This window comes from Coregonus clupeaformis, chromosome 9 (assembly GCF_020615455.1).
Source record: "Coregonus clupeaformis isolate EN_2021a chromosome 9, ASM2061545v1, whole genome shotgun sequence".
Lineage (NCBI taxonomy): Eukaryota > Metazoa > Chordata > Actinopteri > Salmoniformes > Salmonidae > Coregonus > Coregonus clupeaformis.
The window spans coordinates 1,605,827-1,624,388 of NC_059200.1; the positions used below are offsets into that span (position 1 = coordinate 1,605,827).

The window sequence follows — 18,562 nt, forward strand, 5'->3', positions numbered from 1 at the left end:
ACCTCTCTTTCCCATGCACACACAGCCAGACAATAACAGACAGTTATAATACCTGTTACACCGTCATAATCTAGTCTTCCATACTTAGTTCTATAAGACAGCTACTCACCACTGAAAGGCGTTGTAATGGAAGTAGACCATGCCCAGGCCATATAGGAAGGCAGCATTCTGAAAGAGGCAGATGCACACGGAGCTCCATTAAGTCTAATTAGTTACAGGCCAGACACACACGCCAACACACAAACAATGTTTCCAAAATGGCTGCATCCCAGACTGTCTGCATAGGAGCCCTTCCAGAAACCCATTCTGCAAGGGATCCGTCTTAATCAGTTTTCATTAGTTATGGACCATTCATTTTACAAGCAATAGAAGTATTTCTTTGTGTAATGACAGGTTACTGCACTACAAATGCCTTCTAGGGCATCGTCTCCTCTGGCCTACGCTCGAATGGAATCACAATGTAGGCCGACCAAATGCTCACATCTCCCCACAGATTTCTCGATTCAACTAGAATGAGTCTAATCTGAAAGCCACAACCCACAGCGTCCCTCCAGACAAACGCCTGAATCATAACCACACACACTTCCTGTGTCTGGTTGGTTGGCCGGTGTTCATCGCCAGTGGGCGTGTGTGACGTGAATGGGTTAATCTATCCTTTTGCAGGTTGTGATGAGCAGAATATAATCTGAAGTAGAGTGGAGACATTACTACTATAGGAGCACCATAGATGTGTGTATGTATGAATGTGTGAGTAAAGGAGTCCGCATGCCTCCCATCCGAAACTGTTGGGAACAGTTCGTGCACGTTTTTGTTCATTTTGGACTTCGGAAAGGGCTTTTCGGCTGTTCGTGCACACTTCAGGCAAGCCGACGCTCAGGAGCCAAAGTCCACGCCCCTTCGTCGGTCATTGGTCAACAGTAGGGATTCTTCAATGAAGTGTTTGTCATCATTCAAGGATAGACTCGTTTTCATGCCCATTTTCTTCACTTGAGAAATACTGCACCAAAACATCTTAGTTAGATGTAAAATTGCGCGACTAAGATCTCCGACAAAAACGTCAAAATTAAAACGACAGATTTATTGAGTTAGATTAATTCTGACTATTTTGCGGGAGTGTATATCGGCTACGGCGTCTAAAGACGGACAAACAGTACTATTTAAGGGAGTTTGCGAGCACACTCATTGGGTTTGGCTAGGCGCCAGCCGAACCCAAGCATGCGGAAGCCTTAAGAGTGTGTGTGAGTGTGTCTGTAGTATTTTCTCACCTTCCAGTAGTCGGACTGTAAGCTGTAGTACCTCTGGTATGCTGATAATGCTGTGACGGGAGAGAAAGGAGAGGGATATCAAATACCAGACATACAAAAAGGTTAACACCAACTAACTTTGCTATAAGAACAGCTTTGTTTTCAGCAACGCCAAGTTGGGATCAATTGCATCTAACTGAAATTAAATGTAGCCTAACCCAGGTGGGGGGGAGGAGACTGGGTAAAAATAACAAATAAGGGGAGGAAATCGAGCGTGACAGAAACCATGTTTCCATTCTGTTTTTATGTACAATTCGGTACAATTTTCTAAATGCCGACATAACTTGTTCGGTACTACAATTTTTGTTACTGTTGGTACTTCTGTCAAATGTGTCTCACGGATCAACTGTCTATCAGCGAAAGCACCCTGTCTGCTCCACTTGACGTTAGGTTGCACTGGGAGTCTGGACTGCATCATGTTAGCTCCCCACTCATGCTGCACAGAAGTTAACGCACTTAAATAATGCGACACGGCATGTAGAAATGTTGACTTAATTACTGTTCGCAAAACAATGTCCATACAGGCTAGAACACTTTACAATGCAAGAAAATACCGGTAGCTTCCAGCTTTGTAGGCTAACTTTTCTTACTAGCTTACAGCTGAAGCTTTCATCAATTCACTACCCTGGTACTTTGTTTGTGATAATATAACACCAATCATAACGCAAAATACGCTGATTTCAAAGCGGATTGCTCAATAACTAAATTCATGCACACACTCCTATTGAATATGCATTCATGTGGATAGGCCTAGGCTACATCTTGATTTCCCCAGTTTATCAATAGAGATTTACCATTCAAATAAATGATTACCATTATGTTGTTAGGTAGATTGGTTTTAAAAGGTCAAATTGATTGCATGATTGTATTATTTATTTATTAATGTATACATGGCTGTCTCTTTTGACGGGGATGAGGGGGAGGGAGAGAGAGCGGGGAGAGCGAGAGAGAGGGGGGAGAGCGAGAGAGAGCGAGAGAGAGGGGGGAGAGAAAGAGGTGCGTCATCTCACCTTTAGCGTACTCCTCCAGTAGGAGGTTGAAGTGGCCTAGCTGGCAGAATAACTCTGGCTCCACTTTTCCTTCAGCCTTCAAGATGAGAGAAGCGTAGCAACGAACAGCCTGGGGACAAATACAGCAAGAAGAAACTCAGCATGAACACAGACAGCAGTCTCTTTTACCAGGAAGTCTCACATGGGAACTGTCCCAAATGGCCCCCTATCCCTACAGTGCACTAATTTTGACCAGAGCCCCATATGTCCTGGTCAAAAGTGGTGCACTATATAGGGGATAGGGTGCCACTTTCTATTTAAATCAGATATCAATGTATGATTGGGAGCGATGGTATGGATTTAGTTCCATTATGTCTGTTGGTCCATGTTTTTATATTGCCTTCTTCCACTGGAAAAGAAAACACAGCGAGATGCTCACATGCACACTCACAGGGATCGCTCTGCCTGAAGCCTAATCACACACATTAAACACACACACCCAACATGCACACACACTTCTGGTGGACTGCTGCTGAACTCTTGGAGGGGTGAACTCAGAGGCCAATAAACTGGGTTTCCCTGCACTCTGAGTAACAGCTCTCTGAGGACATGGCTTCTAAAACGGAGCACAATCACTGAATATACATCAACAGCAAGAAATAAATGCACCCGAAAACATTCCTTCTGATACAGTTGTCACACACACACCTGCAGAAAACACACTTAAGAGCACATCAGCCACACCAACACTCACAAGTCGAATGACTCTCGCCCAAGAGATCCGCTCAACTTTTTATCATGTTTAATTCCCTGCTGCCAATTCATGTGTCCTCTACAGTTAGACCCTAGATATCTGGGTGCATCTTGGATCACTCACTCATCAGGCGGGCGGGAAGAGAGAGAAAAAAATAAGTATGTTTGAACAAGACCGATTCAAAACTCTGTTTGCAGATTGAGCACTTAAAAGAATGTTGATAATGACCAGCCAATGACTAACTCGATGACAGCATTACTTATGTTTCTCCGAAACGTGGGTGTCAGTGTGTGGTTGGGGAGGATGAGGAGAATAGAGGACAAAATGTCCACTTGTCCCTCAACTGGACTAGCAAGTTCAGGTGACTTTGTGCTATGACAGTGAACCAATAACAGTAGTGAGTGACGATATTCATGATTGCCCTTGGCCTACTCAGTAGTCAATGTTCAGGGATAGTGGGCAATACTGAGGTGTGTTAGATCACTCAGAAGACAAGGCATGGGCTGGGGAAGAACAGAACCTAACGTGGGTATATGCTGTCTGTGTATGGCAACTAACTTTATCACAAAAAGAGTTCCCTCTGTGGGACCTGTCATTTGGTTAGATCCTGTGTGCTATGTTAGATCCTGTGTGCTATGTTAGATCCTGTGTGCTATGTTAGATCCTGTGTGCTATGTTAGATCCTGTGTGCTATGTTAGATCCTGTGTGCTATGTTAGATCCTGTGTGCTATGTTAGATCCTGTGTGCTATGTGGACCAGACGAGAGACATGCGGTACAACAGACATTTACTCACACGGCAAAACAAAGGGGTACGTACCAGAGCCTTAAATTAACACCCGCCAAATGCGGGTAGATTTTGGCATTGGCGGGTAAGATGTCTATTTCACCAGCCACATTGGCGGGTGGTCAGGGCTCCACAGTGCAAGCATTTCACTCGCATTTGTAAATAAAAATAGAGTTAGGAGTCAAGTATGAGCATATTTATGTCAAGTAAGTGTGTCGTTTTGTTTCATAGCTGGTAGCTAATCACACAAAGCACAACGAATCACACACATCAAAAAGTATCTGCCCCCTTTCTAATGGTCTTTACTTTTGCATATTTTTTATACTGAACGTCAGATCTTCAACTAAAATCGAATATTAGATAAACGGAACCTGAGTGAACAAACAACTACATACTTATTTCATATTATGCAACACCCAATGCGAAAAAGTAACTGCCCCCTTAAACTCAATAACTGGTTGTGCCACCTTTAGCTGCAATGACTCCAATCAAGCGCTTCCTGTAGTTGATCAGTCTCTCACGTCCCCGTGGATACATTTTGTCCCACTCTTCCACGCAGAACTGCTTTAACGCCATGACATTTGTGAGTTTAAGCATTAACTTCTCATTTCGATTTAAAATGACTGGTCACAGATACCATTTTTAAAAATGTAGGGATGTGGATCAGAAAGCCAGTCAGTATCTGCTGTGACCACCATTTGCCTCACGCAGCGTGCCATATCTCCTTCGCATAGAGTTTGACGGATGAACGGCACGACCAAGGCCTCAGTATCTCATCACGGTATCTCTGTGCATTCAAAATGCCTTCGATAAAATGCAATTGTGTTTGTTGTCCGTAGCTTATGCCTGCCCATACCATAACCCCACCGCCACCATGGGGCACTCTGTTCACAACGTTGACATCAGCAAACCACTCGCCCACACGACACCATACAGCGTCTGCCATTTGCCCGGTACAGTTTAAATCAGGATTCATCCATGAATAGCACACTTCTCCAGCGTGCCAGTAGCCATCAAAGGTGAGCGTTTGCCCGCTGAAGTTGGTTACGACTCCAAACTGCAGTCAGGTCCAGACCCTGGTGAGGACGGTGAGCATCCCTGAGACGGTTTCTGACAGTTTGTGCAGAAATTCTTCGGTTGTGCAAACCCACAGTTTCATTAGCTGTCTGGGTGGCTGGTCTCAGACGATCCTGCAGGTCAAGAAGCCGGATGTGGAGGTCCTGGGGTGGCGTGGTTACACGTGGTCTGCGGTTGTGAGGCCGGTTGGACGTACTGCCCAATTCTCTAAAACGACGTTGGAGGCGGCTTATGGTAGAGAAACGAACATTCAATTCTCTGGCAACAGCTCTAGTGGACATTCCTGCAGTCAGCATGCCAATTGCACACATCTGTGGCATTCTGTTGTGTGACATAACTGCACATTTTAGAGTGGCCTTTTATTGTCCCTGGCGCAACTGTAATGATCATGCTGTTTAATCAGCTTGATATGCCACACCTGTCAGGAGGATGAATTATCTTAGCAAAGGAGAAATGCTCACTAACAGGGATGGAAACAAATGTGTGCACAAAATGAGAGAGAAATAAGATTTCTGTGTGTATTTCAGCTCATGAAACATGGGACCAACACTTTACATGTTGCGTTTATATTTTTGTTCAGGTGTGTGTGTGTGTGTGTATCTGTAGCCTGAACCATGAAAAACAACCCCAGACCATTATTCCTCCTCCACCAAACTTTACAGTTGGCATTATGCATTCGAGCAGGTAGCGTTCAGCCGGCATCCGCCAAACCCAGATTCATCCATCGGACTGCCAGATGGTGAAGCGTGATTCATCACTCCAGAGAACACATTTCCACTGCTCCAGAGTCCAATGGCAGCGAGCTTTACACCACTCCAGTCGATGCTTGGCATTGCACATGGTGATCTTATGCTTGTGTGCGGCTGCTCGGCCATAGAAACCCATTTCATGAAGCTCCCAACCATTCTTTTTTTTGCTGATGTTGCTTCCAGAGGCAGTTTGGAACTCCGTAGTGAGTGTAGCAACCGAGGACAGACGATTTGTGAGCTTGTGTGGCCTACCACTTCACGGTGGTTGTTGCTCCTAGACATTTCTACTTCACAATAACAGCACTTACAGTTGACCGGAGCAGCTCTAGCAAGGCAGAAATTTGACGAACTGACTTGCTGGAAAGGTGGCATCCTATGACGGTGCCACGTTGAAAGTCACTGAGCTCTTCAGTAAGGCCATTCTACTGCCAGTGTTTGTCTATGGAGATTGCATGGCTGTGTGCTCAATTTTATACACCTGTCAGCAACGGGTGTGGCTGAAATAGCTGAATCCACTAATGTGAAGGGGTGTCCACATACTTTTGTGTATGTCCCACCTCGCACAACACTGGCTAGGTAGCTGTGCGCAATGTGATTGAAGTGCTGAAGATTCATTTTCAGAAGCGCTATGCACAAGCATAAAAGATGGTCTAATTTACTTGAGTCTACTAAAGTGATACTTTGTTTCTTGGCTATTTACATTATTTTGTTCACAAGCTAGGTTGTTTTTCAATGTTTGAATTTGCTTCAACTGCTAGCGAAGACACAGCTACTAGTCAGATTCTCTCTCACAGGCACACCGTCACTGACAACTCGAGTTGCTTGAGTGTCCTTGTTGCAACGGTAACCTCCCAAACTTAAAAAGGGCAGCTGAACATGTTGGCCTCATCTGTGATATTTTAGTTTTAAAAATATATATAAAATTGAGCAATATACCACATCACTTATTACTAGTAATACATTGTTTTAGAAACATTACCAACCATGCTCATCTGGGAGTTTTTTTTTAGTAAAAAAAACCTGAGTGGCTGGTAGATTTTTAAATCTACCTTCCACAGTGGCTGGTGGACCAAAAAGTTAGTTTTTTTGCCTGGTCTCTTTGAACAGCCTCAGCATGATTGAGTGGTTGAGGATGCATTTGTGTGTGTGTCGATACCCTTCTTATATCACCATTCAGGACTGACTGACTGACTGGAGGTTTGTTTATGGTGGAAAGGGGGAGGGGCCCAGAGAAATGACAGACAACACAGCTGAGAGAGGCCAAGCCCAGAATTCAACTAACATCACAGATGAGATCAATCTCATTAAATTTAGCTGCGGCTCAGCCTTTATGAGAATACGCACACCCTGCACAGTAGGCTTAACAAGCATGCGAGTTCATATGACAAAGTAGATGAAAGTTGGCTGTTTACTCCAGTAAAGCGATGATGCCTAACGTGGCACTGGTACACAATGCAGCAGGAACGAACATTGGTGCTTGATAATGAGCTCACAACGCATCTGTGCTTTCCTAACGAGCAACACATCTCATGAAAGTAAAACAAATACAATGATATGGGCCGAAGTAAACAAGTTGCAAATGTGATTTTATACCAATAAACAAACTGCAATTGATTCCATAACATGTTAGTGCTCCACTTCATATCAAACAAAGTCACAGCTGCTGCAAATAAAATACAAATTGATTGAATACCAATTTGTTTGAGTGTGTGAATGTGGAGGGGGATGTTAATTAATTGATCTAAATCAGTTTATTCCCAAAAAGGGTCAGGATGAGGGTGGCTAGAAACATTGATTTTGTGTACTTGGTTGGGGTCAGTAAAACTCCAAAAGAAAGTACCCGCTATTATGCTTCTTCCTTTTAATGTCATCTTTGTGCATTGAAGTTAATATGCAACGCTCATTCAATGGTACAGCTGTGCACACTGCTAATCAAACTATACTGAACAAAAACATAAACACAACATGTAAAGTGTTGGTCTCATGTTTCATGAGCTGAAATAAAAGATCCCAGAAATATTCCATATGCACAAAAAGCTTATTTCTCAAATGTTGTGCACAAATTTAGTTAGTGAGCATTTCTCCTTTGCCAAGATAATCCATCCACCTGACAGGTGTGGCATATCAAGAAGCTGATTAAACAGCATGATCATTACACAGGTGCACCTTGTGCTGGGGACAATAAAAGGTCACTCTAAAATGTGCAGTTTGTCACAACACAATGCCACAGATGTGTGCAATTGGCATGCTGACTGTAGGAATGTCCAACAGAGCTGTTGCCAGAGAATGTAATGTTCATTTCTCTACCATAAGCCGCCTCCAATCTCATTTTAGAGAATTTGGCAGTACGTCCAACCGGCCTCACAACGTGTAACCACACCACCCCAGGACCTCCACATACAGCTTCTTCCCCTGAGGGATCGTCTGAGACCAGCCACCCGGACAGCTGATGAAATTGAGTATTTCTGTCTGAAAGCCCTTTTGTGGGGAAAAACTCATTCTGATTGGCTGTGCCTGGCTCCCCAGTGGGTGGGCCTGGCTCTCAAGTGATTGGTCCTATGCCCTCCCAGCCCCACCCATGGCTGCACACATTTACAATTTACATTTTAGTCATTTAGCAGACGCTCTTATCCAGAGCGACTTACAGTTAGTGAGTGCATACATTATTTTTTATATTTTCATACTGGCCCCCCCATGGGAAACGAACCCACAACCCTGGCGTTGCAAACGCCATGCTCAACCAACTGAGCTACATCACCTGCCCAGTCATGTGAAATCCATAGATTAGGAACTAACACATTTATTTCAATTGACTGATTTCCTTATATGAACTGTAACTTAGTAAAATCGTTGAAATTGTTGCATTTATATTTTTGTTCAGTATAGTAGGCCCATGGAGATGGAACATTGTGTGGAATAAGAGAACCGGGTTTGAGTTCTACTCATTCTATTTCTATGTTGTTGCCACCTAATCCAGTGGTGGCGATACGGCGACCCAGTTCTGTCAGTAGACTTGAACTCTGTGTTATCTGGGCGTAGATAGCTGTGCAACAGAGCGACTGTGCACTGTGCCAGACAGGGCAGACACTCAAAACTAATAAAGCTGTAGAAGAGAAAGAGCGGTAAAGCTCCTCACAGCAACAAAAAACTAAAAATCGGGAGACGAGTGATATAGAAATCTGGTCAAACCATTTGAGGAAAAAGGTTCCAGTTTAAAAAAATTAAGTGACACTGTCTAACAAATGTTGAGTTAGTAGCTTCACATAGGCTACTAGTTTTATCATCATTTTACATTTTAGTAATTTAGCAGATGCTCTTATCCAGAGCGACTTACAGTTAGTGAGTGCATACATTTCTTTTTTTCATACTGGGCCCCCCGTGGGAAACGAACCCACAACCCTACACGGGAGCTACACGGGACTATCATAATGTCCAAACTTATTCCTGGTGGTCAATGCGCCATAAAACAGCTGATGGAGGTTGGCTACATCAACATACACATTTTAAAAAGCAGCAAAAATGATTGCGAAAGCAGGTGCAATGCAGGAGAAACACATAGGGGTCATTCATTTAGTGCATGGAAAATATGTTTGATTCATGTCAAGATTTAAATTGACCACATCCCTAGGAGTGCATCACGTGATGGCTGAGGTGAATACCAGGGTGTAGGGTAGCTAGTAAGGTTACATGGGGCCGCATTCCCCACAGAGCAAGGGACTGGTTTTAGTATGCGTCGTCCCGCTAGCATCTGCCCCCACATCTCAGAGTAGGGAAATAAGGAGTACCTTTAACCTATACAATATGAATCTAGGCAACCTTTAAAGTGAGAGCTAAAAAAGCAAAAAAAGGACATGACATTTTAAAATTAACTGTATCTCAGATATGAAGAGACAAAGGGGTCATTCCTCCATTGGCCCCCTGCATCACTTGAGAGAATAAATGCAGACAGAATGCATGGGTATAAAGTCCCAGCTAAATGCTGAGACAGAGCAGTCTTTCCCTGTATTCATTTTCTATTTTAAATGTTTTTTTTTTTAATAAATAAAAAATACATAAAATAATTATCGGGATGCTAAACATTTTCAGTGTCAACTTAAACGAGTAAACACAGATATAAAGTATGTAGGAAAAAAGATATATATACACACATATAGTACCAGTCAAAAGTTTGGACACACCTACTCATGAGTTTTGACTGGTACTGTGTGTGTATATATATATTTTATAAGATCACCATTGATAACTAACAATCACCAAAATAAAAACTAGACAGTCAGGAGAATCAAATTCTAAACATGTCATGGCATTTTGGTCCCCATTGATTTTTTTTGTCACTCAAATAGCGTAAGAACACAGGATAAGCAATGACAAAATGTGTAGAATTGCAGGAAATTAGCTTTAAAACTGCATTTCTCTCAGCCACATGGGAAAACGTGTAGAATTGCAGGAAATTAACTTTAAAATATCAACATTGTCTCTGCTGCCAAGAGGGCCTCTAAAATATCAGTCAGCAAAAGCGCCATTTGCCACTACCACGCCAACTTTTCTGAAAAAAATCCTAGGGGAAACATTGCAGGGAGAATGGCTGAATTGGTGAGGGTTTGAACTGAGGCTGGGATAGTGGTGTGGCCAGTTTGCCATCATCTTTCCAGTGATTTGTGGGTTTGATTCCCATGGGGGGCCAGTATTAAAAATGTATGCACTCACTAACTGTAAGTCGCTCTGGATAAGAGCGTCTGCTAAATGACTAAAATGTAAAAATTTGAATTTGCAGTAGATTATCCTTTTTTGTTTACGTAGCTAGTAACCCAGCATGCTAGCTCGCTGGCAAGCCTACTTTCTAAGCACCCTGGGAAGCCAATAATTTATTTACTGTGGCAACATAGCTTCTATCCCCATACTTCGTCCATTGTAAACACCAACTGTGAACATTACAAATTCAATACAATGCGCAAAAATTAAGAAATGTCTGCAACTTTGCCCTTTGTTCACTGTGCTAGCTACAGGTTGATGATGCTGTGATGCAAAACGTAGCTACGAAGGGACACATGAAAACTGTCAACAAACCAACATAAGCCACACTGCGTGGAACACGGCGAAAGGGGTCAATCAAAACCTGCAAACGAATTGCATGTAATTTCGTTAGATATAGGTTTTTATTGAGCTCCCCACATAGCTAGATTTCGGTGTCACTCCTCCCTGTCCCGCCATCTTGGACCGGCCCAAGCAGCCATTACTAGCTAGCTATCCAAACAGCTAACGCGTTTAGCTAGTTAGCAGCCATTGGAACAGCCCGTATCGAGCCCATCACAAGTTTATAACGTTTTCACAATCAACACCAACTCAGGGGCACGAGAACGGCTCAAATGCATGCATACATGTTGCACGAGCCAGATACACAGTGCAGCAAGCAAAAATACTTTCCTGACATAATGGGAAGTCTACTCTGTGATAAAACGTGAAATCGCCATTAAAACAACGTAGCTTTCCTAACGTTAGCTAGTTCTCTGACCAATTAAAGGTTACTTTATCATACTCGGTAGCTTTGGCTAGCTGACGATCTAACGTTAACTTATGTTTATATCACAGTGATGATTTTAGCTGTAAAAAAAAACACTGGCTAATGCCAAATCATTCAATGATATATGTGCCTGACCACTGAATCTCTAGCTAGCTAACATTCAGAATGAGCTAGCCAACTCCAGAGTCCAACAACGCACGTTTCACAAGCTAGTTAACGTTAGCAAATTAGCAGGGGAATTGCTAGCTAGATAGCCCTTTGCTAGCAGGCTAAATTAAAGGGTTGCATGTGATGGTTCTTCTTATCAATATAAATGACTAGCGACTAGTTCACAAGTATGTACTTCAAATGTTATATTACACAGCCAGCTGGCTAACGTTAATTAGCTAGCTTCTTCAACTACCAGGCTTGTTAGCCATTTCTACTGCACCCCAATACAAACCAACTTGGCAGAAACATTTGATATGGCAAGCCTTTTTGTGACTATCAAATAGCTAAGTTGGTCAACTTGACGAGTTAGATAAATGCAAGGCCACCCTAATAACACAACGAACATAGCCAGTTGGGTTACTAAAATGTGTTTATGCAATGGAAAAGCCGTTCATTTTCACTATTGGATTAGCTAGCGAAGGAGAGAAGTAGGGTAGGAACGCTGCGTAGCCGCAGGGTCGCTCTGCGCACATCGTGTGATGGGTGTATGGTTAACCAGAGTCCGTGCTCTCACCTGAGAGTGGACTGGCTATGTTTGTTAGGATAACATAGTTACATGTATTACTCTGTGGGTAAGAATGTAGAAGGTGCAAGTGTTGTGGTTCAACGACCGGCTGGTCCTGTGTGTTTGCAACTTAGCGAGCTACCTTCAACAGTAAGGCCTTCGTTCTGGCGCCATCTTCATGAAGCCTCTGAAATCCAAACAGTGAGCTGCAAGCAAGAAGACAACACAGGCGGTTCAGTATCACTTTCACTGCCGTGCAAATGGATTTAACGTATAAAAACGGTAAACGCGTGTACAGAATATTAAGAATACACTAGAGGTGTGTGCAGGGCTTTGACTCCGACCTGTCAATTCCGACCAAGCTGTCCCTCTCTTGGGCTGTCAGCGTCGGAAAGTCCTCCTCGGTTTCACTGGCTTTTCCCGCCGCCATTTTCTTTTCCTCATCACCACCAGAAGCCGAGCCGAGACTCCGAGCAGCAGCGCAGGCAGCAACAGCGAGCGAGACTCCGCACGATTGCATGGAATCGCGACGAGAGGGCGAACGAGATACTCCACCAAATCAAAGAGGGAAAACAAAAAATTGATTAGATAGAATAAACTTTTCTCCAGGATCAAAAACGCAATTCAAAATGGTAAATCCTTTCAGGAAAACAAGTACCCCTCCAAAAAGTCTTCGCGTCACATTTTTAGGCACGGTTTATGCAACTAATAAAATGTAATGCATGAAGTGCAATTCTTGCAGTTTGAAAATACTATTATTTGACCATAAAATTCCCCACAGCCACCAGCTTAAAGTTGTTATAATTGTGTCACACAAGCAAGCGAACCCACGCGCCGCCGTAGTCACGCCTCTCCTACCTCTTCAGCCAATAGATACGTCTGAATATCAGCATATGACTAGATTATTTTTTTTTACCCATCTTCATTTAGCTTTTTACAAACCACTAAAATCAATTATACATTTTCATTATTTTCTCAAAAGCAAAAATGCAGTTTGTGTATGGTTGTATTGTATAGGTATTCAAATTGATTGATTTGTTTTGCAAAGTGCATAAATAACTATGTTAACTAGCTACATGCAAACAACTGTCATATTACTAAATACATTTAAGTGTCACAACTTCTGAGAAATGTGTGCAAATACTTGATACCAGTATTATTTGCTGTTAATGGGGAAGTATGTCTAAATAAAACGTTGCAATGATGTTTGGAGGTAAGAATTCTGATTAGGACTGTGTAACTACAAATGTCTCTCACCTTGCAATCATAATAATAGATTGGATGACATCATCGTTGCCCTAGACATCGACATTCCTATACATTTTTGTGGTTGATACCAATTTGATCTGTTTGCATTTTTTAAAATGTACTAGCTAGTTCTACTGTATTTGTGTTTATCTACTGTGTTATGAATTACATTCTCACTTTTGTACATGTCTTGAAAATGAAATGAATAGCAATCATTCTTGTTGGTGTTTTTTTCCCCCAGCTAGAGACATTTTCAAAATAACCCAGACTTTGTCATTTGTTAGACAAAGACAAATCTATCCATCCAATGTAAATCCTCAAATCCAATTATCCAAACAGCTTTTTTGATAGCTATTTTGGGCAGAAATTGAATCTAATATGAAGGAAATCGAATCTTATTTTGTATGGAACATTTTTATGGTTACAAATGAAATTGTCAACATTTTGCAACATTTCAGAGAAGGAAGATCAAAGTGTTAAAATACTGATGTGGCAAAGCATCATTCTGTAGGCGGGGCCAGCAGAGGTTTATAAAGCTCAGGGGCGTGGCATGCATACAGCTGTCAACATCCTGATGTAATTTTCTCCAAAATGGCGGATCGCAAAGAAGGTTAGTGCTAGCCCCTGTTTATGGATAAAATAATCTCGAATTATAACAACGAATCAGCTGTATTATATATAGCTAATTCCATTAGCAAGACATCTAAACACTTAAATATTGCTATTCGTTCAGCTGCGGCTTTTGACAGTGGGGCTTTACTGACTGGATGGCTAGCTTTGTTGCTAGCAATTTAGCCTAATTTCTAAACAACAATGGCATGCAATCGCCCATCGCCCCAAATACCAGCCATTGGCATTGTAAAGTTATTTGTTTGTCACCCATGGCTCCTATTCCGACAACAGTAACGTTATCGCTGATATACACTTTATACTAATGACGTGAACGTGATTACTCACGAAACAAGTATTCCAGTCATGTTTTAAATCAATAATCTATGAATGAATGTGTTTTGTGTATCCTGTCAATACTACTTTGAAGTTACAGCAAAGCTTTAGATGCATGCATTGGAACTGTTTCTTGACTGTGAGGTCATTGGACTGAATTTGGACCTGAATCCTGCCCCTAGGTTGCCTAGATTACAGAAAGTGAAAGCAAAACAGCTTAAGTTCTTTGTATGTCTTTCCTTCATCCCAGATGACATCTTATCAGATAAGGATGATCCAGAGCCGGAGAGCGAGGACGAGACCTATGAGGTGGTGGACCTGACAGAGTACGCCCGGAGGCACCAATGGTGGAGCATGGTGTTTGGGAATAACTCTGGTCCCCTCGCAGAGAAATACTCTGTGACCACGCAGATCATGATGGGAGGGGTCACTGGCTGGTATGTAACCCAAAGCAAAGGTGTAGAGGCTACATATGTGTGGATCTTTGGCCCCTAGTAAACACATCAACACATTTCACTGATGAAATACATGGTATGAGTCAGTGATATAGTCAGGTCACTAAACCTTGAGGTCAAGTCCCTAGTCCCAAGTGTTCAAGTCCGAGTCCTTTATACTTGAGTCACAAGTCCCTTGGTAGTGCTAAAAGGTGCGGTCCAACCATTAAAAAATCTAAATTCTGTTAAACTGTTGCACATTTAAAGTCTTTTTCAAATTTAAAATTGTATTTTACCTTTATTTAACTAGGCAAGTCAGTTAAGAACAAATTCGTATTTACAGTGACTGCCTACACCGGCCAAACCCGGACGACGCTAGGCCAATTGTGCGCCGCCCTATGGGACTCCCAATCACGGCCGGTTGTGATACAGCCTGGAATCGAACCAGGGGGTCTATAGTGACGCCTCAAGCTTTGAGATGCAGTGTCTTAGACCGCTGCGCCACTCGGGAGTATATCTAGATAATACAGCTCTCTAACATTTGCTGTTGTAGCTAGTAGGCACCCTATTTTAAATTATGCAACAAAGAGAGATTTTCTGACAACAAAGTCACTACTGGTCCAGTCCGAGCAGAGCCATGAAAATTGTGACTTGAGTCCGAGTCAAGTCTGAGTCCTGGACTCGAGTACTACAACACTGCTATAAGTCACTCCTTCTCTCTCACATTCAGGTGTGCAGGATACTTGTTCCAGAGAGTAGGGAAGATAGCTGCTACTGCCGTAGGTGGAGGGTTCCTGTTGTTACAGGTTAGAGATGCATCATATTTTTACTGAGTCAATGCTGGGTACTGATATAATACACATCTCTATTCCAATGAGATCACATGTAATAACATGAACGGAGTGCCACTTCAAATGCAAACCAACAAACACCACTAATTTTCATTTCTGCACCTTCTCCTACAGATAGCGAATCACAGTGGCTACGTGCAGGTGGACTGGAAGAAAGTGGAGAAGGATGTGAATAAAGCAAAGAAACACCTGAAGAAGAGAACCAAGCAAGCAGCCCCTGAAATTAACTCCTTCATCGAGGAGGTAAAGGTATCAATAACACTGCCTGTCTTTCCTAATCGTAACTCTATGGTAGGCTATTGTGCCTATAGTATTATGTGATTCTAAAAGGTGAACAGGTTTGAGATGTGTGCGTGCACATGGTCCTTTATCTAATTGTTAATTAATTCCATGAGACCAACACCAGTACCTGGGTGTGGGAGCTGCTTTTTTGATTCAATTGGATTTACAGTGCCCTTGAATCTCAGTGCCTTGCAGTGCATGTACTTATGAGAAAAAAAGTATACTTAATTATCATATTTGGGAGAAATAGCTAAATTCATAAATACCTGAGTCATCCGCATCCATTTGATGGACTAATAATGCAGCAACAGCGCCCTCTAGTGAACTCACACGATGTACAACCACATTCCTGGATTTATCACAGTATACCCTGCGTATGAGATTCTAATTTTGCCATCTATTATCAGTTCTAACCCTTCAGTTATTGGAGGTGACCTCTCACAGTTTGCTTGTTTTCTCTTCTCCTTCCCCTCTCTGCAGGCCACAGAGTTTGTCAAGAGGAACATCGTCCTGTCCAGTGGGTTTGTGGGTGGATTTCTCCTGGGCTTGGCCTCTTAAGGGAGTCGGGGCCAATCCACAACTGAGGAAGTTGTCACATAGGAAGAAGGAAGCTGTCATTAGTGTGAACTGAGTCGCCACACGGGATGTTGTCATTAACTGTGAATCGTTGTCTTTCTCCCAGCACGGAAGGAGTCATTAGACGGGTTTGGGAGAAAGATTAACATGTGAAGCTGCCAATTTATGCCCCCCTGGGTGCTCTTTTCCCTTGCTGCTGAACTGATCTGAGTCTAGCTTGTCCACCCTCCTTTTTATTATATTTATCTGGTGGAGTCTGATCCAGGATCAGTTGTTTGGGCGTGTTGTATATGGACACCCTGTACCTGTAACCAACCCTCCTGGTCTTACTACACAACACAAGAAAGCAGGGTCGTGTTCATCAAGGCAAACTGTAACAGAAACAAACATTCTTATTGGACAAGTTCAGATAGTGCCGTTTCGGAGTGTTTCGTGCCTACTGAACACGACCCAGTACTACACCATGTACAACACATCAGTGAACAGACTATAAAGGATATACATTGTTCTACTTCATATTCATCATCAGCACTACCCCCAACATCAATGTATGTGAAAATGTTTTGAATCGGCTATATATATATATATATATATATATATATATATATTCGTTCAGCGTCATATGGTGTGCATCATGTGATTTTAATCAATTAGTAGGCAATGCCTACTCATAATTGGTTGAAATCACAATGCACACCAGATGCCATTAGAAAAACTCATTTTGACTTCAAAACATAGAAACGTGCCATTTTCACATACGTTGATGTTAGGGTAGTGCTGGAGATGATGAATACGAAGTTGAAAATGTTAGAAATGTCCCTTTAAGTGCACAACGCGACACCTCTTGATACACCATAATATACTACTAATATACTGCACCACACACTGGACATAGGATTACTCAGCCCCTGTCATTCTGGTGCCCTCTTTTACCTGGAAGAACAGGTTTAGGATCAGCGCTGTGTCCCAAATGGCACCATGGCCCAAGGGCACCAATTGCCCATAGGGCTCTGGTCAAAAGTAGTGCACTATGTAGGAAATAGGGTGCCATTTGGGACACAACCCAGCTCCCCCTACATTCAGACCGAAGTTTAACCACCATGTGCTATTCAGCAAAATGTGTCTCCAGACCTGTGGTTACGGGGTTAATATACCAACACCTGATCACTGCACCTTTGCTTGCCAATGTACTGTAGGTAGTGCAGGTTAGTGTTTTTCATCATGAATCTTGTTCTGGAGGCAGCTCTGCAGAGTGGTCACTAGCTGGCACAGCCACAAAGTCATAAAATCGTATTTTAAACCGAACCTTAACCACACTATTAACCCTAATGCCTAACCCTAATCTTAAATTTAGACCAAAAAGCTCAATGTAGTTTTCATGAATTTATACAATATAGCCAATTTTGACTTTGCAGCTGGCCCATCTAGTGGACATCGCTCAGTTCTGCCTCCAGGGCAAGACTCATTCCAATAAATGTCAACCTGCTATCAGTGTAGTAAGAGGAAAACATGTGCTTTAGTCATGTGTAGAATATGCTATCAGTTTTATAGATAGAAGGAAATGCACAGTATAAAGTCAGTGTTCAGTTGCTTATGAGTTGCTCCATATTATGTCTTTAACTATTTAAATATTACGTGTCAGGAGTATGATGTGCCATTTGTTTCTGTTAACCTCTTACTGCTGTTAACCTAAAATGTTTTGTGTTCTGACTTCCTGAATGCTGTTTTGAAATCTTGATAACCAACCATAACTGTATGGATATGTCTTATGTTTCTGTTTTGTCAAATAAAGCTGCCATATTTTTGTTGGTTAGCAATGTAAACAGTTGTGTGCATGGTCACTGGACTGCATGGCAGACATGCATACAATCAGGCCTTGGTGTGTACACACTGAGTGGATTAACAGTCTATCTTGACACTTTTAACTTCCCAACAATATACTTATTTTGATCATTAAAGTCAGCGTGACTTTTCAGATTTCAGTAACTCTATGGATGCATTTACACAGGAAGCCCAATTCTGATCTTTTGCCCAATTATTGATATTTTGATCTATCAGGTCAGAGCTTTTGCCCATAAATGGGCAAAAGATCAGAATCGGGCCGCCTGTGTAAACGCTGCCTATAAGTTCCGGTAATGCAAATATCCAGATATTATGATGTGGATAGAAATGGATGCTTCCTTGCTTCAGCATGTAGGATGGTTCTGTAATAACTACCATGCATGTCACAGCAACAATGAATGAGCTTTGTCACAATACTAAGATATTTCACCACAAAGTCTTCATCTACATTGTGAACTCCGTGTTTGAAAGGACTGCATGTACCAAGAG

General features: G+C 42.3%; 2 protein-coding genes across 5 annotated transcripts in view; one reads left to right on the forward strand and one right to left on the reverse strand.

Moving 5' to 3' along the window:
• kdm6al (lysine (K)-specific demethylase 6A, like) overlaps positions 1-13,267 on the reverse strand; it is a 35,890-nt gene extending 22,623 nt beyond the window's left edge. Inside the window, exons 1-5 of one of the 3 annotated variants that reach the window (XM_045222435.1) lie at positions 12,240-12,836; positions 12,038-12,101; positions 2,315-2,423; positions 1,266-1,315; positions 110-168 (exon numbers count right to left, since the gene is read on the reverse strand). In XM_045222435.1, coding sequence (XP_045078370.1) covers positions 110-168; positions 1,266-1,315; positions 2,315-2,423; positions 12,038-12,101; positions 12,240-12,415 — 458 coding nt within the window. In that variant the 5' untranslated portion in view covers positions 12,416-12,836. Of the gene's footprint in view, positions 1-109; positions 169-1,265; positions 1,316-2,314; positions 2,424-12,037; positions 12,102-12,239 lie in introns of all 3 variants that reach the window. The other 2 variants (XM_045222433.1, XM_045222434.1) reach the window with 2 other exon arrangements.
• On the forward strand, positions 12,141-17,626 carry LOC121547847 (FUN14 domain-containing protein 1). Of its 2 annotated transcripts, none has more exons than XM_045222436.1 (5): positions 12,141-12,177; positions 14,339-14,525; positions 15,253-15,328; positions 15,488-15,616; positions 16,136-17,626. In XM_045222436.1, exons 1-5 carry the CDS (start codon positions 12,156-12,158, stop codon positions 16,211-16,213), a joined length of 492 nt encoding a protein of 163 aa, XP_045078371.1. In that variant the 5' UTR covers positions 12,141-12,155; the 3' UTR covers positions 16,214-17,626. The 2 variants fall into 2 exon arrangements, with proteins under 2 accessions (XP_045078371.1, XP_041715211.1); XM_041859277.2 differs by lacking the exon at positions 12,141-12,177 and adding an exon at positions 13,668-13,753 and having other exon boundaries at positions 15,488-15,622.
• Positions 17,627-18,562: the final 936 nt, after the last annotated feature.